General features: G+C 41.6%; 1 protein-coding gene across 1 annotated transcript in view; it reads right to left on the bottom strand.

Moving 5' to 3' along the window:
* PAXIP1 (PAX interacting protein 1) overlaps positions 1-23,384 on the bottom strand; it is a 28,120-nt gene extending 4,736 nt beyond the window's left edge. Inside the window, exons 1-19 of the mRNA XM_048511341.1 lie at positions 23,163-23,384; positions 21,098-21,232; positions 20,064-20,107; positions 19,377-19,440; positions 19,175-19,288; positions 17,868-18,503; positions 14,878-15,631; positions 13,985-14,079; positions 13,415-13,510; positions 11,015-11,152; positions 10,060-10,181; positions 9,402-9,586; positions 8,107-8,150; positions 7,860-7,927; positions 5,811-5,913; positions 4,542-4,710; positions 3,601-3,701; positions 1,983-2,117; positions 1,820-1,895 (exon numbers count right to left, since the gene is read on the bottom strand). Of these exons, the coding sequence (XP_048367298.1) occupies positions 1,820-1,895; positions 1,983-2,117; positions 3,601-3,701; positions 4,542-4,710; positions 5,811-5,913; positions 7,860-7,927; positions 8,107-8,150; positions 9,402-9,586; positions 10,060-10,181; positions 11,015-11,152; positions 13,415-13,510; positions 13,985-14,079; positions 14,878-15,631; positions 17,868-18,503; positions 19,175-19,288; positions 19,377-19,440; positions 20,064-20,107; positions 21,098-21,232; positions 23,163-23,252 (3,169 nt within the window). The 5' untranslated portion in view covers positions 23,253-23,384. The remainder of the gene's footprint in view (positions 1-1,819; positions 1,896-1,982; positions 2,118-3,600; positions 3,702-4,541; positions 4,711-5,810; positions 5,914-7,859; positions 7,928-8,106; positions 8,151-9,401; positions 9,587-10,059; positions 10,182-11,014; positions 11,153-13,414; positions 13,511-13,984; positions 14,080-14,877; positions 15,632-17,867; positions 18,504-19,174; positions 19,289-19,376; positions 19,441-20,063; positions 20,108-21,097; positions 21,233-23,162) is intronic.
* Positions 23,385-24,857: the final 1,473 nt, after the last annotated feature.

The raw sequence follows: 24,857 nt of genomic DNA, 5'->3' as shown, positions 1-24,857 counted from the left end.
TTACATTTATGGCAAGATAAATGATAGACATTTGAGGATGAACTGGAGATTTGCCAAAGGCTCTCAGCTGACTTGGATGAGAAGTACACAAGATGGAGGCTGATGAGGATTACAATCATACAAGTTGGAAGAGACTTCCATGGTCATGTGATCCAAACACCTGCACAACGCAGGAAATTCACACTTACTTCCCTGCCCTGCCCCCAGTGATCCATATTCCATGCCCAGAAGATGGCAAGAAACTGAAGAAAACAAAACAAAAAACCCTCCAGGATCCTTGGCCAATCTGGTCAGGAGGAAAACTGCTTTCGGGCTGGGAAATCTGCACAACTGCTGAGCTCCAGAGCAAGAAAAGTCGCTTCCTGATCCTTTCACTAGAACTTAAGCCCTCTGTGGTGCTGTAACAACTGTCCTAGGGTGCTGACAACTGAGGTCTAGATTAGGTTAATCTGCGGCCGTTTCCGCACGGGCGAAATATGACGTCGTGGCAACGGTAAAAGAACCGCCATAGCGAGAGCGTTCGCACGCGCAGCGGCGGAGGTGCGCATTCGCGCCGTCGCGGAAACGCTAAACCGGCGCGAAGACGCCGTATTCAGAAAACGCTTTAAACCACTCTTTTTCCCCCTGTGACGCGATCGGGACGCCAAAGCGACTCGCATGCTAACAGCCGACGGTAGCGGGGAGCCGCTTTCAAATGGCGACTCGCCAGACGGCCAAGCTGGGTCACCTTTTCCCCTTCACACACACATCAGTTAATCGCCGCTCCCTGGTGCTTTCCCCTGCATGGCCAAGCACCTTCCCAGACCCATGCACTGGGACTGACAGTAGCTGGGAGGGGGAGGCACTGGACAGATGGGGGACGGGCAGGACATCAGGGCAGCTCACGCTTTTTGTCCATCGCGACTGCTGCGTGGGCATGACGCCGGGCCTGCATCGGCTTCGCCAGAAGTGCGCAGGCGCTAACATCACAGACGCCGCTTCCGCAGCGCCAGTGCGAACCAAGTCACATTTCTGCGGGCTGCGGACGCAAGCAGTTTCGCTTCGTCTGCGTGAACGCTTTTCGTATGCGCTCGCAATTCTTATGCGACGCCATCGCGATCGCTGCTTTTTTGGTCAGTATGGAAACGGGCTCATGCGAGAACAGGTTGTGTCAATGTAATATGGGCACTGTTGAGACTGTTCAACATGTACTCTTGGAATGCCCTATATACAAGTTGTTACGCTCTATGTACATTTATCCATTGATAGAGAGCTCAAACGTTGTTAGGTTACCATCTGTTATGAATTTTCTACTCAATGGTTCCTGTGATTTTGTATGTGAGAATGTTGCGAGTTTTTTGAGGCACTATCTGGTCAGGCGCAATCATTGCCTACAAAGTAGTAACGGCTAATTTATTTTTATGTGCGTGGTTTACAAGGTCTGGTTGCAAATGGTTAATGTAGATTTTAATGTATTTTAATGTTTTAGTCAATAAATGCCCTTTTTATTAATTCTGTAATTTATAATGCCAACAAGGGCTTTGGAATTGGTTAATCTACTCCCAAACAGAAAATTGAGTACAGTATGGTGACATATTTATCTAACTGTGCATGTGCTATATAGGGGACAGAGGACACAAAGAAAAAAATGAGCCAAAAACAGCCTGCATAACCCTCTCAGTTGCTCACATCCTCCAATATGTATTATATATTCCCACTATGTCCAAACCACTAGACTAAAAAAATGTTTTCCTGTCTTCCCTAACTCTAGCATTGCCTTGTGAGCGTTCAGTTAGAATGTTAGAGAGAAAAATGTGTTACAAGGAGTGCACATGCATACCTATGCCTCTGGCAAAGTATTCTCGACATAAATGAAGATCATTTTCACAAGAGATCAGAATAATCTCCGACAAGCTCTACATGAAAAAAATAAAACCAAATTAGTTTACAAAACACATTTGCTAACCTGAAGCGTTGGGAAAAAACAGTCAAGACCCACTCACTTTGTTCTGTTTGTGCTCCATGAGTTTCCGGAAAGAAGGCTGCTTGGCCAATACCTTTCCCCCTGCACATTCCACGATTGCTTTCATGGTGGAAAGACTAGGGCAAATTCCAGGGGTAATATAAAAGTACTTTCCCTAAAATGAAAGTGTATTTATAAAATGTAAAATATATTTGTATTTTGTCTGTGTGTGAAACATTGATCACGTGCCTACAACAGTCCATTTTAAAAACTTATGGAAACCATCACAAGGATCTAGCACAGTGGTGGTGAACCTTTGGCACTCCAGATGTTATGGACTACAATTCCCAATTGGCCATGCTGGCAGGGGCTGATGGGAATTGTAGTCCTTAACATCTGGAGTGCAAGTGTTCGCCACCACTGATCTAGCATTTACTACTTGGTTACACTTCCCATCACCATCCTGTCTCTTCGTTGTTGTCAAGAAATTTTCTCTTTGGAATAACAGCAAGTTTGCACAAAATATACTATGAATACTTCACTAGGCTCTTTTGCAAGGAACCAAAATACAGTTTAAAACCTTTTATAACCTGGATATTTCACAACTTTGCAAGATCTCAAAGCTTTCAATCCCTTTGTTTCATACATAGTATAAGACAGTAGTATTTGCAAACACTTCTTAATTACCTTCTCGTTCCCCCCCAACCTGAGTTAATGTATGTATAAATCCATATAAAAGTTAAACTCCAAGGTACCAAGAAACTAGATGAAGGGATAAATGCAACAAAGGGTACCAGCCCCGCCTATCTTCACACATCCTCTGTTTTGTAATTCATATCCACTTTAACATTTCCTTCTGCAAATGTAACTGGGCCAGCAGTTCAAGTTAAAGTGAAAATGTAATTTTATACCTAGTGAGCACAGAAGACGTTCTACATGGCCTACGGCACTTTTCCAGCAACCTAATTTTCTTCTGTAGGAAACACAAATTATTCTCCATAAGCCTGAAACAAAAGGCTAACATTGCTGCCAAGACTCAGCAAAAGTCAAACTGCTGGGCAGAAAACTATTACAATAACTGCCATACTGACTCTTAAATCGTGCAGATTTTCTGAAATTTACTGTTGAGACATCTAAGGAATTTTACCTTACTTCAGCCAACAGAATCAATTTACTTTTAAAACAGTTAATCATTCTTCAATATCGGTCTTATTACTTATTAAAGACATGAAATCAATTCAGTAAACCAGAACCGGAAATTATGGTCTTAAACCAATTTGCAAATCATGATTTACACTATTTTTTGATGAAATTATAGTCATTGCTCTACCTTCCACAGCTGCAGTACAATGGAGACCGTAGTGAGCTGATGAACGGGGAAGCTGAGAGGCTAAGAAACTCCTCTAAGCATAATTTGCCTATTATATGTTTGGAAGGTCAAACCACGCTTTGCACTCTAAGCTACGGCCAGCGTAAACCAATGTTTGGTATATCTGAAATAATCTGGGCGTATGCAGTTATGACTAGATACTTACATGGAATCACTTCACTTGTTTTTGGAAAAGAAATGTTGAAAAAACATTCACCATGCATAGTATAGTATTTAATCATCTGGACATAGTATTTAACATCATTAGGGGAGGGGAGAAATCATGTACCTTAAAGAGAGGTGCCACTTGAGCTCTCTTCAGAGACTCCTCCAAACTGAAACAAAAGAGGACTTCAGCTTCTGCATCTCTCAGCATGTAGTTTTGTTCTTCTAAAGTAGAAAGAAGTAATATTTATACACTTAAAGGTGCAAGCATTATCTAGGACTTAGAAAATAATTATATAGCCATCAAAATTGTATAATATAGGCATACTAGAAGACTGGAACACCTAAGCTGACAATGGGTTAACTCTAGGAGATCACATTTCAGAGCTTTGTTGCATTTTCTTAATCCTAAAAAAAGGCCACCACCAGACTATGAAGCCTAGTGAAACAGTGGTTAAAAAAAAAATCCAAAATGTGAGCTTTCCAATGGAAAGGAAGAAACGATGACTTTAAAAATAATGATGGGAGGAAGGTCTCGGGTAAAAAATAAAGTCCTGCGTGTCCAATCACAAAGGAAGGAATTCAAATGACAACTGCTTCATAAACATGTTTCTTGCCACCAAGTCACAGCTGACTTATCGAGAACCTGTACGGTTTTCAAGGCAAGAGATGTTTGCCATTGCCTGCCTCTGTGTCATGACCTTGGTGTTCCTTGTAGGTCTCCCACTCAAATATTAGCCACAGGGCTGAGAGTGTGTGACTGGCCCAGGTCCAAGTCCAACACTTTAATCACTATACCACTCTGGCTTTTATAAACACAGATACCCATGAATGAAAGAAAAACACAGGGTAACCTTAAAATCAAGTGGCCTTTTATTTATGGGTCTTACTAATTTCTTCAACATCTAATACCCCCCTTCCCAACTTCCTATTATCTAGTGGGTACACACACCCCTCCACAATGCACACCTTTACCCTCCAGACATCCTTTCAATGCAAACATTTAAATGTTTCAAGAAGGACTCTTTATATCTCCTGTATTAACCAATACCAACGTTTACTCACCTATAAACTTCTGGCCCTTGAAACATTCTTCTAACCATTCTGGAGTTACTATATGCTTTACAACAGAAATCGCTGTTAGAAATTTCACAGTTCGAGTCACTTTACTGGCTATTAAATGTGTGCACTTCTGGGCAGATTCTGCTACTTCACCACCAAGAATGTAGAGTTTCTGAAAATTGCAAACAGAACAAATTAGGACTGTTAGAGCCATCATTCTCAAACATCATTTGATTACCAGACACGTAATTTCTGGCAGCTGAGTACATGAACCAATTCTATGAAAACACACCACATCTGAGACAATTTAAGAGGACAGCAAAAAGATTGAATGATGTGCCACAAAAACCACATTTTCCAAAAAGGCAAGGAAATACTAGATTATGATTCATGATGAAATTCAAAAGATAATGAAAGTTATCTTTGCATTCAATCCTAAAGACATGTTGTTAAATATTTTAGATTTATATCCCGCCCTCCCCTGAAGGGCTCAGGGCATCTTAACAACAAACAAGTCAAACATCAAACATCATCAATCTTGAAACAAGATTGAAAGAAATGCAACCTTCGGATTTTACAGAACGGACAAACAGACTAACAGAATAAATAACAATGGTGAAGATAGCTTCTTTGCTACATAACAGGTTGCCGACACAATTTAGAAAGAAATGGAGTGTCTTCATGGACTATAGGGGTCTGCAACCTGCGGCTCTCCAGATGTTCATGGACTACAATTCCCAGCAGCCTCTGCCACCATGGCCAATTGGGACTGATGGGAATTGTAGTCCATGAACATCTGGAGAGCATTTTCTGCAACAAGAAGTGACTACAATGGTCATACAGGTTAGAAAAGGTTACATTTTGATCTTTTTAGGTTTGAAAATTTTAAACAGAATATTTGATGATGTAAGTTTTGGATACCACCCACCACTTTTTTCTGTAACAGTGCACTCTTTTAGTCTTTATATTCTTTATAAAACAAATAATCAAATTTTCCATTAACGTAGAAGGGAAATTAAACAGTAGTGATCTTTTAAAAAATATTATCAAAAATGCAAGGCAATTATAGTGCCAAGAATCCAACAAATTACTTTAGATGTCTAAGATATTGGCCCTGTTCTATCTGTGTATCATGACACAGAACTCCTTGCCAAATTCTTTGGATCCTGACATTTTGCTAATCTGAATTTATTAGAACCACAATATAGTCTCTTATAAATGAAAGAAGTTACTGCGGTCTCTTCCTGTACTTAAGAAAAAGAAGAATCACACCTTGATGTACTGATGAACCTGTGTAGGTTCAAATCCTGTAAAGAGCACCACTGGTGTCAATTCTGGTGTCAGTTTTTTAGTAGGTGCTGGCAAGTCTTCAATTCTACAAATATAAAAAAAATTATATTGAGCATAGCTTTTTCAATGCAAGATTCAATCAGACACATTATCTGCAAGACTGAAAATCTAAAAGTCAAAAATATCCACTTTTTATTGAGGGTTTTCACAGCTGGAATCAACTGGTTGGGTTTTTTGGGCTGTATGGCTGTGGTCTGGTGGTTTTATATCCTAATTTGTTGCTCACATCTGTTGCTGGCATCCTCAAAGGCAAGTCACTGTGAGATATATTGTCAAAGGCTTTCACGGCTAGATTCAACTGGTTGTGGTGGGTTTTCCGGGCTGTGAGGCCATGGTCTGATGGATCTTGTTCCTAACGTTTCGCCTGCATCTGTGGCTGGCATCTTCAGAGGTGTATCACAGAAGCAAGTCTGTTACCCACTGTGTCCAGAGAGAAGGGAATGTTTGGGGTATATATTGTCCATGTCCCAGGGTGGAGAACCAATCAGTAAGGCCGTTTCTGCACGACCCCCCAGGCGCCTCCACGCCGGCAAGAATTCTGCCGGCGTGGAGGCGGAGGCCTGCTCGCGATGCAGACATGCGGATCTGGCCTCTCTGAGAGGTCGGGCAGAAGGCATGGCGGCTCAAGCATGGAGTTGCTCTTCGTTCTCACAGCTTTCTTCGTTCGACTCAGTTTGTCCCGTCGATGCCGCTTCACAGCTACCGTGAAGGTTCCGCCATCGCTGTCCTCCGACCCCTGGAGGTCGGGAGGGACAAAGGCATGGGCTTCGACGGCCAGCAACGCTTGACGGTTTACCTGGGGACAAGGTAAGTCGAATCGGGAGAACAGCGTATTCCTGGCGGGTGCTATTCGCGACCAGCTCGCCAGGAACACGCTGTTGAGGGAAAACAACCCTTTAAAGGGTTGTTTTTTTCAGGGCGGAATGCTTGACGCCTCTGGGGAGGGGGGGAGGGGAGCCACTGTGCAGTATCGGCTCCCTTGGGAATCCATGCTTACCGCTCCCAGGCTGCCTCCTCAGAAAAAGAAGGTCAGCAAGATCTTGAAACGGACCTTCCAAGTGTTTGGGTAGAACTTGTTATGCAAAGATGTGGTTGATAGTATTGTATTGCAGGTGGGGCTTATTAGTTCAGTGAGTGATTCACCGTTGCATACCAAGTTCTACCCAAACACTTACTGATTGGTTCTCCACCCTGGGACATGGACAATATATACCCCAAACATTCCCTTCTCTCTGGACATAGTGTGTAACAGACTTGCCTCTGTGATACACCTCTGAAGATGCCAGCCACAGATGCAGGCAAAACATTAGGAACAAGATCCACCAGACCAAGGCCACACAGCCCAGAAAACCCACCACAACCAACTATGAGATGTGTTTCTCTCCATGACACAGTGTGCAGTGTTTTATATAGGTGGACAAAATAAATACCTGAACTACATGAAACAGTCTACTCTGTGCCACAGAGAGAATCACATCTTATGATGAAACACCTTTGAAGATGTAAACTATAGATGCAGGTGAAACATTAGCAGCAAAAACCATAGCCCAGAAAACTCACAACAGCCAGTATCCATGCTTTGGTTCAGCCAGCACACTCTTTGGGTTGAACCAACCATGAATAGCAATACTTTTAGAAGGTATTTAGCATGATGAAATATCTTCAAAATATGTCAAAATTACAAATGATGCTTCAAAATCTTCTCCGTTCTCTCTCAAGTTTATGCACTATTCCCAACCCCAATGCCATGTTCTTTACTATTTTTGTTGAATTTCTAAAGGCTTTTAATTTGAACCCTCACTCCCACCTCTCCAATAAACACACACACTGACTTTCAGATTATCAGTATCTGATAGTGTAGCTATTACTCAGGGTTAATGTCTACTAAATTGAAAAGTGCCCTAATAAAGTCTGGTACCAATATACCATTTCAAACTTGCAACAGGGGAGGGCTGCCATTCTCTCTCTCACCTTGGTCGCTTGGTTGAAGGCTGAATTACTGATTCATTCTGCTTTGGTTTCAGTGGTAACCTCACACCCTGGAAATAAAGGGGGAGAGGAGAAAAGTTTAAAATTGTCATGCTGTTTCATTAGTTACCAAGTAAATTAGAGAGATTTTATAAAAGAAACTGCTCAGGGCATGCTCAAGAGTACAGATAAGAGAAGCTTTTAACTCTAGTCTGTCACCAATTACAACTAAGTTGACAGCTCAACATACCATGAGAACTTCTGATGATACCTTCAATGGCACTCTCCAAGCATCTGGAAAGTCATGAAACAAAACAACAAATAAGAATACATTTTATACTAAACTAGCGGGGCCCAGCCATGCGTTGCTGTGGCTTATAGTGGTGAAATGGGAAAGGAACAGTAGCAGCAAATCAATTGCAGAGGCCAGCAGTACGTGCTCATGCAAACACGCAGCTTGATACTGTGTGATGTCAGTGATGTGTGCCCGCATTCCTGGGAATGAAAGGCACCCCTCCCACACATCTAGGCTGGCTGGTCATGATCCTTTATCTGGGAGTAAGTTTGGTTGGTGGCAATCGGTGTCGCTTCTGAGGAAACCCTCTGAGGGGTGTGACGCAGCCATTCAAAGCATGTCACGTTGTTGCACCGAAGCTTACTCCCTGAGTAATGCCTGGTTTCTTCTTAACTGTAACCGCGGTATTCAGGGAATCTAGAGTGCCTGGCCACTCCCTCTCTTCCCTTGCATGACACCCCTCCCTCTCCCTCGTGTATGTGTGTGTATGTGTTTCACTTCCACTCGAGTTACTACCTATTTACTGTTTTCACTGCTCATATCTGGCCATCTGAGTGAACATTCTAAGCTGCACGAACATTCTAAGGGTGACAGTTACACACAGGCAGCTGCATGTCCTTCACCATGGAGCGCCAGGAAAAAGGTGTTTTACCTGGGCCAGGTGTGAAATTTCAGGTATGTAAACATCTAAAAACACTATCATCTGGCTGACTATAGTGGCTGGGAATTTTCAGAGGAATTGGCCCAGCAGTTACTGAGTTATATTACCATAAGCAAAAACACTGTTAGCTTTATATATAGATAGATTGTTGTTGTTTGCGTATCCCAATACACTGAATCACAGCCAAGTCTATGAGCATCACGCACAATCCCAAAAGTCTGCATAGCAACTACAAGAAACTGAGGAACCACTGTACTCCACCTTTTGTTTTTAGGTTCTACCACCCATAATTCTCCAATTCTACATTAAGTACAGTACAGGAGTACAGTAAGTATCCATTTAAGCAAATTCAAACAAGTCAAACTAGGACCTGGGAAACTTAGGTTTGAATTCCCATTTGCACCATGTAAGCTTGCTGGGTGGCCTTGGGCCAGTCACACACTCTCAGCCCTGGCCCTGCCTAGTATTTGGATGAGAGACCTCCAGGGAATGTCAGGGTAATGACGCAGAGACCTGTGAATGTCTCTTGCCTTGAAAACCTTACAGATGTGATGTAAGAGTCAAAAAATAGTTTGGCTGGTTTACTTACCAAGAAGATTTAGAACAAGGTGCTGATTAGGAGCGAGTGGTTCTTGAAGGCTGAACGTTGTATATCGATTATGCTGCATTTGTCGTAATGCCTCAAAATTTCCAAGTAATATATCACAAAGCCATTGTGCATTCACACATGGTATTCGCCACTCTTTGGCTTTCTCATACTTTAAGCCTGTTGGCCTTTACAGAAGAAAGAGAAAACCATGAGAAGACATGCATTTAAAAAAACAAAACAAAACATTAACTCCTCTCTGGATTTCATATTACAGTTTCAGACTGTTAGAATATTTATATACTGAGGTTGCATCCAACCACAATAGATTATTCAGGAGCTTCAATGTGTAACCGTCTTTACAAAAAACTCAAAAGGCAGTTAAAACATTTAATTTAAAAGACTAACAAATGGAAATGATGAAGGTGCTAGTGTCCTTTTTCATCAAATAAAAAACCAATGTAGACCATGATGGGGTTTAAAAATAAACATGTGAGCCATCTACTATAATCAGAAATACCAAAGGAAAATAATCTGACTTTATTTGGAAAGAGATGAGCCCCCAAAATTTGCATGATAGAAGGGGCTCTGATGCTACCAGAATTATCATTTCAGAAGACCCAATACTAACTACTGAATGCCACTGGGATACATTACTTACTCCTTGCAGATGAGAACGGTGTTACTGCGACAAAGATAGCCTGTGTATTTTGCTCCTGCTAGGTAGGCCATCAGCTTGAGATCATCCCTGTCACTATCAACAAAACCCGTCACTGAGATTATCTAGTAAAGAAGAATGAAACGGCTATAAATAACCAATGCCAATAACTAATAAATATATAAATAATTAATAACTTGTATTTCAGTGACACTTAAATGCTTCTTCAATTGTGATATAGGATTTCATAGGGAAAGAGCCACAAACAGTTGCTAGGACAAGCAGAAGTCCCTTTCTGGGATGTATTAGTATGTGGTACAAGAGAAAGAGTGCTCCTCTATTTCTCCACATTTATCAATTATGTACTACAAGAGGAAGTGTGACCTTATCCTAAACAGACTGCCCGTGCTGGAGACCAACTTCCTCTCACCTCTTTCCAAGTTTCCTGTTTCAATTCCCTGTGAACTTCCAGACAATTATACCACAAGGGGATTGTTCACCAAGGAAAACTCGCTCTATAGGAATTGAGAACTTATATACTGACAAATATGAATTGTTTCCAACTTTTAAATATGAAGGTAGCAAAGTCACTGGGAGGTCATTTTACTCTAAAATTAGAACCCCCATAAAAGCCTTTAATATGTAATAAATTCAGTAATATTTATGTGTTAACTACATCCAAACAAAACAGCTCCCATTATTTGATTTAACTATGTTATTTACTAAAGACTTTTTTTTGAAAAGCAAAAGTCGCAAACAATGGAAATAACCTCACTGATTTTCAGGATTTAATTTCAAATACGGTGCTTAGAACCAGGATGAAAATAATCCCTAATTTATTCATGTAATTATTTTAATTTCATTTATGTACAACTGGGGAAAATGTGAGTGCAAAATTCTAGACAAGATTCTAAACAAACTATCAATAAAAGCAAAATATTAAATTTCTTTTTCTTACATGCTGAGAACATGGTTTCCCTCCTGGTGGAAATGCTACTGGAAAATGAAGAGCTCGATGGGGCGGTACCATTTTCTTTTTCTTTAACACAGAGTTCAGCCAATGTGCAGTAACACATCTCTTTCTCTCTCTCAAAGCCTACAATTTATACAAGCACCAAAGACACTGTCACTGTAGATGTTAATTTACAACATTTTAGAAGCAGTGAACAAGAACTGATACTTTACCGAAAGACTAGCAAGAAGTACTTTTGATTTACAAAACTTTCAACTACTTTGTAAAACCAGCAAAGGGTAGTAGATACTGAGCTGCAATTTAACCTGGAGATTACACGATGCTCCAATTACAAACGTTCCCTGTCTGAGCTTGGACAGATTACTTTCACCCACAATTCCTCATTGGAAAAATAACTTGATCCACAAGGCTGATCAGAATTGAACAAGATAATGGTTAACAGAATATTATTCCAAAGATAGGAGTTCTCCTTGGGAATAACAGCTTTTTCAGCTAACAGAACAACTTCTATGCCACCATATTTTAAAATGTACGTAGGTAAAAATCTTCATCTAGTACAATATTTCTTGTATTCAAGTTATTTTTCCTGGAATTGAAAAGATCCAATCTGTTTGATACTTCTAAAATTTTACTTTCTAAGACTGCAGTTTGACATATTGTTTAAGTGTCTACGTACATGATTCCTTGGCATACAATATCCTCTAATAGAGAAACTCCAAGATAGCATACACAAGAACAGAAACGGGGGATGATGCAACCACTTGGAAGAAGGTTACATCTTTAGGGAGTTACCCCTACACTCTAGAACCGTGGGGGTGAACCTTTGGCACTCCAGATGTTATGGACTACAATTCCCATCAGCCCCTGCCAGCATGGCCAATTGGCCATGCTGGCAGGGGCTGATGGGAATTGTAGTCCACAACATCTGGAGTGCCAAAGGTTCGCCACCACTGCTCTAGAACATCAAGATCTGATTTCAAAAGAGGAACATTTACACAAATGAGAGGAACATTAAAAGGAAATTGCAAGGGAACACAAGAGAGTCAAATCCTTAGAGGATTCGGGGAAGCTATTAAAAATCTCACAAATTGAATCCCAGATGGAATGCATTCCCCAGGTGGGGAAAGGTACTGTCGAGTCTAAAAGAATGCCTGCCTGGTTAATGACCCAAGTCAAAAGCCATAAAAGGAAATAATTATTTACAGAAAGAGTGATTAAACATGGAATTCACTGACAGAAGATATAGTGATGGTTACAAGCATGGATAGCTTTAAAAGAGGATTAGACAAACTGATGGAAAACAAGTCTATAAATGGCTATCAGCCATAATGATTAAAAGGAACCTCCACATCCAGAAGTAGCAAACTTCTGAATGCAGTACCAGGAAGCAACATGAAGGGAAGACCTCAGGTCTGATCCAACAGGGCTCTTTTTATATTCTTAATAAGATCTGGAAACAACTGCCACAACAGATATACCACAACATCAGACTGGCTCTCAGATTTTCCTCTTACCCACCCCTGTCAGCCTCTCTCTGGAAGGCCCCTTCTGCACACGCAAAATAATGCATTTTCAAACTACTTTCACAACTGTTTGCAAGTGGATTTTGCTATTCCGCACAGCTTCACAGAGCACTGAAAGCAGTTTGAAAGTGCATTATTCTGCATGTGCAGAATGAGCCGAAAAGTCTGACTAAGTTACAAAAACTGTGTAGTAAGGCAAGCTGTGTAGTGGTCACTACTGGGCCCAGACAAGTTGCATGGCATCTACTTGTCCAGTAACTAACACTGGACCTCTGTGAGCTGCACAAATTATCTGGTAGCAAGTCAGTCATAAACTTGATAATTAATCTCACTGATGCAATTCCAGAATTCTTCAGTGAGATACACAGCCATGGCAAATGTCACACCTATTTATGGTGAACATAACAAGCCCCGATCCTTGTCTAGATCTGGAAACTGCAGAGGGTTGATGAATAAGTTACAACATTTGTACTTCAGAGTTACAATGCTACTTCAGGGTTGATTCTCCACTTTCCTCTCCAACTTGGAGCTCAGCAGGAAAGAGGTAGCTTGCTTTGAAGACACCTGACTTGCCTAATAAGCACAGGCACACTGATTTGTCCCCCAATTCCCAAAACACTTGAGAGAACCACATAGGCTCATCCATGCCATATGGGTCTTCATATGGACTCTCAGCTACTTGGAAGTTAAACATACACAAATGAACCCATGACAAGCTGCATATCTCTAAAAGGGAAACAGACCTTTTGCTTTTAAAAAGAAAAAAATTAATTCTTTACTGCTATGCCATTTCATAAATGAAAATGCAGTTCCTTAGCAAGACCTGCAAATCACAAATATAGGTTACTACACACTGTCTTACCTGAGCATACATGTTACTAAGCTGACTTTCACAGAGAAGATGTGTACATCGGCTTGTGAGCGTGGGATCTACTGTTCCACCATGTGTTTGGATTATCTAGAAAACCAATACAAACCGCAGGCTCTTAAAAGTTTGCTAGGCCAGAATCTTTCCTTAAGAATTGAAACTAAATTTATGGTATAAACGAACTCTCATTTGCACACAAATGTGTCATAATATCAAAGAACCATGAACAATAAAACGTTTTTCAAGTTACAGGAAATTCTGGTAGGTGGGCTCTGGCTATGGCAAGTAACGAAGAAAGGTACAGTTTACATTTAAAGCCAGCAATAGAATAGAAGGGAGAGCGAGGAAAGGATCAGAATATTATTGCATAGTTTTCAGGAGACAGATTGTTCTAACTGTAACATTTTTACATTATACTGTATAAACTTATACATCATTACAATCCATCAATTGCTTTTTATCAAAAGGTGCTTTTAAAAATCAAATATTTGAATTGAGAAGAACTCTCAAAACACCATATAGTCACAAATGAAATAAACAGCAAAAAACGGGTCCAATACTAACCCTTTTCCATGTTGCCAGTAGCTGTTTATCAGACATCTGCTCAGGGTAATCAGCAATTGCGAAAATGCAACCCAATAAGAAATATTCTTCTGGAACTAGAACAGTAATATAAATAAAATTGGTATGAAATAGTTTAGCACATTGCCTACAACAGCAGCTATGCATTTACTCTGAGATATGCTATTATAAAATAACAATATGTGCTCCAACTAGAAAACATTTCTTGGGGAAAGTCCCCTCCCAAATACACTAATGATTAATGCAGGAAAGGAGGTAAATCTACTTAGAATATTCCATCAGTGCAGCAGTTCTGGGAAAGCCCCTTGTACACACTATTCCAGGGATGGGATAGGGGAATTCTCCTTCTATCCCCAAGAAAGTTCCATACAATTCTGATTTTTTTTGTGAGGGTACAACTTTGTGACAAAAATCCAGTTCTTGTAGTAAACAGATTATGGGTACACAAAATGCCCAAATTTATTTTTAGTTGCCATCAGAATGCAGAGAGTTTAAAGGGGCAGGCTATGGAGAATGTGTTCTAGACACCAAACACCATTCATCCATGGAAGAAGGTCTCAGAAAAGAAGTTTGAAATGCAGAACTGAAACAGAAAATTCTGCACATGTGGTCCAGCAGTACAGTTAAATAGAATGCCCCCCCCCCCCCCCGGCAGACTTTCAAAACTCTCCTGGTGATTAGTATTCAATTTATGTCAGGTTTCTTTGTCAGTATAATTCAATAATACCAAAAAGAACACTTGCTTATAACACTGTAAGTGCCGGTATATCCTGACTGATACAGTAGTCACCTTAAATTAAAAATCCTTAGTATGATGCGTTCTGAAAGTTAACCTAATGAACTTCAAACAGGAACAAAATGGACTGATTACGAACTTTCTGCAGAAGGATCATGCCCAAACAGTTGATACTGTTGCAGCTGCTGTGGCGGGGGATGTTGTGGTGGCTGAACTGGAACCTGATGCTGTACTGGCTGAGAGCTTTGAGTCAAGTGCTGTGATGGTGGATTTTGAATTTGTTGTTGTTGTTGTTGCTGCTGCTGCTGCTGTTGCATTCGCTGCAAATGCTGCTGCTGCTGTAGTTGCTGCTGATGTTGAATTTGCTGCTGTTGCTGATGCTGTAACTGTTGCTGAAGGTTTTGCTGCTGCTGCTGTAGCTGCAATTGATGTTGCTGAAGCTGTTGTTGCTGTAGCTGATGCAACTGCTGCTGCAAGGAGTGTGGCTGCTGAAAATGCAACTGCTGCTGAGGGCGGTGGATCTGCTGTTGGGAGTGCAGCTGCGTGGGAGGAAACGGCAGCTGCTGCTGAGAAAACTGGTGCGGATGAACTTGCGACTGCTGTTGCTGCGCAAACTGATGAGGCTGTTGAGGAAAAGGCTGCTGAGCAACGGGAGGCTGCTGCTGCTGCGGCGGTGGCGGAGGCTGCTGCTGCTGCAACTGCATGATTGGCTGGGGTTGGAGGTGCAAGAGAGGATGGTGCTGCTGTTGCTGTGGTGGCTGATGCTGCTGCAGCAAATGCGTTTCAGGAGTCATTTTAACTTGACTAAGCAACACTGCATTGGAATGTCCCTGCTGGTTGTGGTTTACCTGCTGCTCTAAAGTTTTTGTAGGTGCTGAAAGTGATTGTAAGATCTAGAAAACAAAGGTGACGTTTGTGATCTTCATATTTGCGTTCAGATTTAAATGCATAAATCAAAGGTGGAAAAGTTAGATGGATATATCATTCAGGTTGCTAAAGAAGGCAAAAGACCACTGATGCAAATAGAAAACAGGGATCTACCGTACTTTTCTGCTAAAGTTTATACTATTCTTCTGTGTTCCTTCACAAAAGTGGTTTTTACAACGGCACTGACTGAACATTTGGAAATCTCATAGAATGTGTGCAAACTCCAGTAAGAAAAAAGGAGCCTTGAGTTATGTTTTGCATATTGTTAATAGAAACGTAACCGTTCAATGTAAACTAGTATAAACTGAATAACCTAAAAGAGCCACTTTTTTCCTGATACATGGAGGAATTATTTCATAATCTAAAAGACAGATAAGCTTGGTTTCAATTAACTGTACATCTATTCTCCAACTTTAAATGAAATCACCCAAGGGCTGGTTCCACATTGATAGGCAAAGCAACAGAGCCATTCAGGCAACAATTTAGGGTGGCAAACTCAGCCAATCACCTTGTTTTGCACCTGGAAAAAAAACTAATTTTCAAACAAACTCTCCCTCCAAAAGTTAATAGCAAAAAAGTGTTGATGGAGGTTGGGTGACACTGCTACCATAAATGGGACAAGAACACTTTAACTGACAAGGGCTTTCTTCTCCTGTATTGGTCCCTCCAGGTTTCTACAGATACAAAAAAAATAACAGTTGTTAAGCTAAAATGTGCGCAAGTGGAGTGTATTTAAAGAAGTCCTGTTTAGAAAATACCTGTAGCATACAAATGCAGACAGGCAAGTTAACCAGAATCAGAATCTTGGCTGGTGGTAGAGAAAGCTAACTCTAGGACAGGTAATCCACACAAATGTATCCGGCATGCCACAAATAGCTAACATTAGTTTCTAACTGGGATCTGTGACACTTCATACCAGGAAAGGAAGGTGAGGTACATGTTCAAGGCTATACATCCAGAACATTTTAACCCACACATATTTAGGACTATAAATAAATAAATAAAAATAAATAATATAATCCAAATGCAGTCATAGCTTGGTTTGCTATCACTATAAAAGTGAAAACTGAATGTTATTTTCAACTTCTACCTAATTTAGAACCTTTTCATATACCACAATCAACTGAAACTCAACGCAGAGGTTTATGTAAATGGGAAAAATTCTTTGTGAAATTTGAAAAAGATAGTTCAAGTCTTACAAAGTATTTGGAAGTATGTCCCACTGATTTCAAATAAATAATATTCTAAGCAAGTCTGTTTTAAGTTCCTTTGTGCTAAAGAGAACCTGCTCATTAAAAAAATCATTTACAGACTGAAGTTTTTAGTAACTCATTTTACTAACACATTTTTGTGCTGCTAACCCACCAAGTATACTGAAACCTAAAAGCCACAGCAGCTGAAAACAGGACACTTGCATACCTTCTTTTGATGACTGCCCTCCTAGCCAAATGAATAAGCCTGCATGAGCATTTTTACCCAAGGCTGCACTGAAATTATGCGCTCCAAAGAAAGCTGAGCAAATGGTGCCAACTGAGGAAAACCCTAGGGATGAGAATGCAATGGCATGCTTGCACTATTGCAAAATGTAAGTATGGACATTGAGCAGAGGCATACAGGAACCAGGAAGTGGCTGGCTAAGGAGGTGTGAACTGATGCTCTTTTGGAACAGGAAAGCAGATGTAGAGGAATAAGAGGAAACAAGCCAGACACCCCTACAGATTCTCTTCTCTCATTTCAAGGCCACTGGAGACAACCCCAATAAGATGCCACATCCCAGCTTTATCTAAATCAAAAACTAAACATATCCACACCACAACACTTTAAAACAAATTTGCAATGAGTTGAAATGGACTAGGACTGCAACATTTAAATTATTACTTACTAATAGATCTAAAACTTTTACTCAGCTAGCATAAGACCCTTAATCAGGCAGATTTTTTTTAAACAGATGTTCTACAGTACTTATAAAAAACCTACTGGTGGCATGCACCATCTCGGAAGAGGCAGTCCTCTTTATTCCCACATCATCTAAAAATATGCCTTTAGCATCAAAACGTCTTTACTTGGATGCAAATAAAATTAACTAGAACTCATACAATGAATCAGTTAAGAGCTCTTTACTTATTTTCATATTTTACAGGTACTGAAGCAAAGGTTTACTCTCAAGAAATGGTTCATTATTTTATACTTCAAAACACTTACATGTGCTACATTTGATGGCCTATTAACTTGCTGAATATCAGCATTATTAGTAATATTCCTTAATGTCCGAACTGCTGTACTCCATGTAGCCATCTTTTCAGGACGTCCGGAACTTTGAGGGCTTTGCACTGACGTTATGATGTTACTTCTAATCTCCGAGGACAAAATATTGCTCGGTACAGGTGGAACATTGGCACACAAGTTAATCAATCCGGAATCCTTGCCCGGAGGTAATCTGTGCTTTGGAGTAGCAACCTGCGGAACCTCAGCAGGTGTCCAGTTCAAATTTCTCTCATGCTTTTCAGGAGAGGAGTCTGAAGAATCATCAAACATCAGTTCTCCTTTCACTTTGTCGCCATCAATCGACTTAGGGGAAAAAGGGGGATCACCCAAAGGTGACCCTTCTCGAGAAGATGCTGGACTGGATAATTTTTCATCTGTACTAGCTTCATTTTGAGAATCCCGTTCTTCATTTTCCTCTTCTTCCTCCTCTTCCTCCTCCTCCTCCTCATATATAATTAACCGAGGATGGTAGGGTGCTTCGTCTTTTTTGGTTTTATCGGTGATACAATCTAAAACCCAGTCCGGTGTCACGATTTTAATATTCTCCCTTTTACAGGCACATTCATATTTTTCCTGAAAAGAATAAAAGGTTAATTAGTTTACTTCTAGTAGTACTTATAACAAAACAGAGTGCTTTAAGTAACTGTATACTAATTTTAAACATTAACTTTGAGAGTGCTGAAATAAACCACAGTATTTAATTGTGTTCATACTATTCTAATATGCAAATTAAATGATGAATTATTTTCATAGTCTATTTAAAACTACTATGTTACATGAATATCTGCAGATTTAGCAGTTTCAAAATTCTCAGCAGTTACTTTAGTTGTTACCCATGCTACCTTCAAAATTTGAAACATTTTATTTGAATAAATACCGCAAAGATCATCACGCAATAAAAAAAAAACATGGAAGATTTTAACAGTTGTTCGTGGTTTCGCCATAACAAATGCTAGGCAGAAAATAAGGCAATATCTTTAGCTGGATCATACCAATTCTAAAGATTCTTGGGGGAATACACTGCTAACTGTTCATTATTGGGTAAGTGATCCATTTATTGCTACCCCCTCTTTCACTGTTTCAAATCTATCATTCAGCCATGAGAACCCATTATTGCCAAATTTCCTTATATGTATCTATCAAGTTAACCCTGTCTATATCTTTAAAATGTCTAAAAGGCTGGCAAGAGAACCTTTGCAAACTGTTTCCCAGCAAGGCAAGTACACGTGTAATAAAACCCTTACCCCTTTTGGTTCAGGTACAATCAAATGAGTGCATTTTTTATTGAGGCTCAGCTGGCATTCCCCACCATAAAAAGTAATCAAAGCCCAGAGCATACTTCGATCTTCAGAAGAAACCTATCAGAAAGGGAAAGTTATTTTCATACTTCATACCAAATTTTGAGGAAAAAATCAATATCATCTACTTGATACTGCACAATCTTACCTGAGATGGACAAGCAACAACTCCAAAAAAGATCTGGCAGGATTCTGGGGAGAAACCATTCACTCTGACAAAGAGAAGTGTCAAGGATAACATAAACACAAGTAAAATACCTTTAAAATGTGAAAACAACCAGAAGAGTTTTTTTACCTAGTATTCCTAAACATAAGTCATAAAGTTGCTTAAACCAGTAAAAGCAAAATGTTACACATAAAACTAATTTATTTTGTTAACTACAAAAAAGTTATTAGTTGCTTTAAATCAAGGAAAGTATCATTAAAATATACATTAAATCAAGCTACCCAGTACTTATCTGTTTTATTTAAATCATTTGCATTAGGAAAATTATGAAAAAAACCTGCCATGTGAAAGCCCCATGGTCACTGAGAAAACCATACATACCTGTCCTTTGACCTGACATAACTGCCCTTGCTCCACAATTCCTAGAGAGAAATCTGCAAGCCCAGTCTTCAAGAGGCCATTATTTAGTGGGTTTCTCTTTTATAATTCACTAAGTACTATTTTTCTGTATACAGGGGGGTCCCCAAGCATGCTAAAACCCCTACCTTGGCTGTGATTGACCCTCTTACACCACTTTTCTCATAGGCAGGCAGGCACACAAATGTGAAGATTCTTATTAGAAGGAAAGATAAAATTATTTCAACATTTTAACTTAAAAGAAAAGGATACGGCAGAAGAGCTCCACATCGAACAGATAAAATCACCCAGGAAGGCTGAAAATAATTTTTAAACACATCTATTAAGTTGGTTACACACCTACATTACATTACGTTCTAACAATAACTTGGCTTCTATTTACTGGAACATATGTAATAAATAAATATGCTTCACAAATGCTATCTGAGGAGGTGGACTTATACACAGCATGATACTCTGGTTCACAGACTGAATCCTGCAACACAAAAGCCAAGATCTAATGAGTTTTAGAGTCCCATCCGGGGAGACTCCATATCCACTGGTGGAAGCAGCACATGGCCACACTGGCAGATTTGCCATCCTCAGGGAACTTACCCTGGCAAAGGGGTGATTCTGCTGATGTGCATCGAACCCCCCCACCCCAGTACTAGGGCATGGTGCTGGATGTGGAACCAGTGTCCCAGCTGCCAGCATAATGGAGAGGGGTCACAAGTATGGCCAGGGAGGAGTCAGCTTTAATTGGCTCCCTCCCAGCCATTTCTGGTATTAATGCCAGTGGCCAGGAATTCAGACTTGAGGCTTTTCAGTGGAAGGGAGGCTTTTTCACCTTTCAAGCCTCCCCACATCACCGGGAAACCTCTTCGGGGAAGGGGGGAACAGGTAGCTGGCTCTTGGATGTGACTGTTAACATGTCAAGTGTCAATGGCAAATCCTGTTTGTCACATCACAAACTACTTTTCGTACTTTCTTCATTTTCAAAAAAGGTTTATCATGTAGCATGGGTGATTGCTGCTCAAATAATGCAATATTAACCTCCTGCTGTCCTTTTGGGGCCTGGACAGAGAATTTCTAAATCCTCCCTTTTCCAGACAGATAATCTGGGAAGAAGCCACTTCCAGTATTATCCACTTGGATCCCAATAAACTCTTCCCATTATCAGTGTAACCCCTTCACCCATATACAGTACTTCTTTACAATACTCAGGTATAGAAATTAATAACTCCTAAGCTCCCTGCTCTAAAGCTGTCTGAAGTAGGGAAACAAACAGTAGTCTGATAGGTCCTTACTTTTACTACAGGAAGATCAAATACTTCACGTGACTCCCCAACCTCTGGATTGTCTCCATCTTCTGAAATTATATGTGACGCCAGAGCGTTATAGGAAACCTCCTTTGCCTTGCCATCTTTCAGAAGTTGAATAACCTAAGGAGACAAAAACAACTTTCCATTCCTTGCAAAATCAGATAAACACTGCTGTTAAACTAAGCTAATACACACACACTACATCCCTGGAACCTGTTCATTATACAACTCATCTCTCTCCCCAGAAAACTGGAAGATGAAACATCAGAACTTGGAATGAGGCACTGGGCAATTCAGCTTGTTTACTCCATACCATACCAAGTCTCTCTGTTGTTGGGCCAGATTATACACTATGGCCCTGCACAGCAATAAATGAAATGCAAGGTAATAAAAATGTTTTCATATTTTTCACCACCTAAAGTGGCAAACCATCTCCAAACATCTCTTGCCTTGAAAACCCTATGGCATCGCCATAAGTTGGCTGCGATTTTATAGACAAAAAGCTTCATGTATTTTATATATTTTTGGACTTCAAATAGTGCAACTTCACTTAGGATGGCACTGTAAACCACTGTTATGAAAATTCACAAAAGAGGTGATATCATCCCCCATCTTTTTTACACACCAAGAGTTGATCTAATCCAGGTTAGCAGCTGAGAGCACTGAATGACTGAAGATCAGGCCATATCATGTTTATTCCTGACATTTAAATTTCTTTCTTACAGGGAACCCAAAGCAGCTTACAAGGTTCTTCTCTCCTCCACTGAATCCTCACAACAACCCTGAGAGGTTAATAATGCAGGATATAAAGGAAGTAATAAGAACACATCTGTACAGGTGTATGTGTGTCTATCCAGATTAACCTTAAGACCAAACAATCATAACATAAGCCTTGCTCAAGAGACAAAAAGCTGAGATTTGACACGTGCTTAGTTTTTAAAAGTCATACACTTCAGAATCTTCTGGATCATTTTTAGTTGCAATCTGAAGTACTCCCACAAGAAAGCAAGCCTCATTGAAATAAATATAATCTCATCTACAGAAATAGGACTGTTGCTCTATTGTTCAGAACTGAGGCTATGAATTCTCAACTCCTCACACCCCAGTAGGGAACAAAGTAAGCCACAGATGCAACAAGGGACATGGTGGCTCCTGTGCACACACTTGTAAATACTTGTAACAGAACAAGGGAATGATCTTGCTCAGTGGCAGCCAGGAATGCATCTGCAGAATACACCTGTATTTACTGGCATATGAACTACACAAAATTATTATGCTGCTACAAGGTAAAATGACTAAATTGAGCCTACCCCACCTTAGCCATACCAAGACTCAGTGGAAAAGACAACAATCCTGGGAAAAGTCAAAGGCAGCAGGAAACAGGAAGACCCACCATGAGATGGATTCACTCAACAAAGGAAGCCAAGGCCTTCAGTTTGCAAGGCATGAACAAAGTTGCCAATGAAACATTTTGGAGATTTCCAGTTCTTAAGTCAGGAGGGATAAGAGCACGTGAGCAAGCCCACGGTTCTCGTGCCCCCCCCCCCCCCCCCGTGTAGCATGAGGCTCTTTGGGGAAGGCCGACCTGTCAGATTGGGGGGGGAGGGGCGAGGCCTACTCGTGGCCTTTTTATTTAGGAGCCACAAGAAAAAAAAAGCCAAGCATAGCAAAGCCCCCAGTGAGTGCGCGGAGGGGGGACCGTGACAAGGGCCCGTCCTTTTCCCCGCCACCCCCGTCCAGTCCAGGCCCTTCAAGGGCCTGCAGCGCCTCAGGAGAGGGGGAGGGACTCGCCAGGCGTTCTAAACCGTTAACGGCCCCCAACCCCCGTCCTCCCCCTCCAAAGATTTAGAACGCGCCCCAATTCCCCCCCCGCCCCCGCCAGTCTCGCGTGCCCAAAGCCAACGCCAGCCGCTGTCAAGGTGCAGTCCTTGAAAGGGGGAAAGCCCCCCCCCCCGGAAAAACAAAGAATTGGACGGTCCGGTGGGGCAGAGCAGGGGGGACCTGGGCGGTGGACGGGAAGGAGGGAGGTTAAAGGGCCGACGGAGCTTACCTGGGGGTCTATGTCCCCCACCGCGTAGAACTTGACATCCTTGAACATCTCCTCAGGAACCTTGAGCTCCCCCTCCTCTTTACTCGCCATGGTCTCGCCCGCCGAAAGGCCGCAGCTTCTGCTGTCCCAGGGGGATGAGGACTGGTTTTATTACCCCCGCTGCGGACTGCGACTCCCCTGCCAGGCCCGGGGTCCCCCTCTTTCTTCCCCCTCCCACCTCCCAGTTGCGGCCGAATCGCGGGAACAGGGCGCGCGCTGCGGAACGAACCACCTCTTCAGCAGGGGGGAATGGAGAGATATTGAGAATGACGCGGAGTATCCTCACGCTCATCGTGACTCCCGCTGATTACCGGGAAACCTCGATGCTTTGCGGGGATGCTATACTTTCCCGAGTCCACTGCCCCCTTTGAGGACTAAGGACACAGGCGCTGAGCATCATGCTCCCCTCACCACTCTGCACAATGGACTCTTCCGCAGCCCGCCCACTAACAAAACAACCGGTAGTAAAGGCGCTTCTCAAGGCATCTGCCTCGTCCCCGTAAGCCCCGCCCCGGGGCTCTTGGCCCCTTAGCCCCGCCCCCTGCTCCTCCCCGTTCCCGCCTTGACAGGATTGCTCCTCGCTCTCCGGGACGACAGGCTGGAGTTTTGCAGCGCTTTAAAGACGATTGGATTTATTGTGGAAGTTGCGTGTCTGTAGCAACAAAAAATAAAACAGACGTCTTGCAGCATAAAGAGACTAACAGCAAATTTATTCCAGCCCACATGTGTGCAGTGGAACCCACTTCGTTGTATCTGAGGTCTACTGAAACTTGTTCTGGGATAAAACGACGCTACTCTTCACTTACGCTACTATGTAGTGTATTAGGAAGTTTTCCTTCATCGCCAGAGCTTCCCTCATCAGATGTATAATGTCTCAGTTTATTATGGGTGTAACATTCTCAGTGTCACAGATGCTGTGTCTTTCATTTCATTGTACACACGCACATTGTTAGGTCTCGGAACGTTCAGCCAACAAACCGAAGCTGAGGTATTGATCAGTAGTGTTTATTGTTGAGGTATTGGAGAACCCAAACTTGGCAAAGCCAGTTCTGACAAATCTGGCCTTTGCCATCCCCTTTATTCCCCGTTGTAAACCCCCATCCCCAGTGCTGTGGGGGGGAATGGGGCCCGGGGCAAAATGGCACCCCCAATAACACGCACCCCAGCCCTGTTCCATTGCAGCTACGCGACTGCTCATCCTGTTTTCTCAAGAAGTTGTGAAAGACAGAAAAACAGTCCCTGGAGCTGAGGCGCTCCAAGGTCAGCGGCAGATAGCAAGAGAGAGTAACCTGGCTTCCTGTCCCATGAGATGACAGATGTAATTCTTTCCCTCATGGGACGAGAGGGCTAGGGGAAGCCAAGTTATCTACAAAGATTGTGAAGCCATAAAATAAGGATCAAGGAAAGAATGTCCCAAATAGCAATGGTTACATATATCTTTTAGCAGCATCGGTTTGTTGTTTCAGACAGTTACACTGATTCAGGAATGCATCTCATTCACATAGACACTATCCCCCTGACAAACATGCACATGTGTGCATCTGTGTTTGTAAGTTTGCTGCTTCCTCCAGAGGACTAGATCTGCAGTATAATCCTGAACAGAATTACTCCAGAGTGCCCCCAGACCAAGCCTGTTAAAATCAGTAGGATTGGAAT

The sequence above is a fragment of the Sphaerodactylus townsendi genome, linkage group LG11 (assembly GCF_021028975.2).
Source record: "Sphaerodactylus townsendi isolate TG3544 linkage group LG11, MPM_Stown_v2.3, whole genome shotgun sequence".
NCBI classification, from domain to species: Eukaryota; Metazoa; Chordata; class Lepidosauria; order Squamata; family Sphaerodactylidae; genus Sphaerodactylus; species Sphaerodactylus townsendi.
The sequence above is the reverse complement of the archived record's forward strand: the minus strand, read 5'-3'. Positions and strand labels throughout refer to the sequence as shown.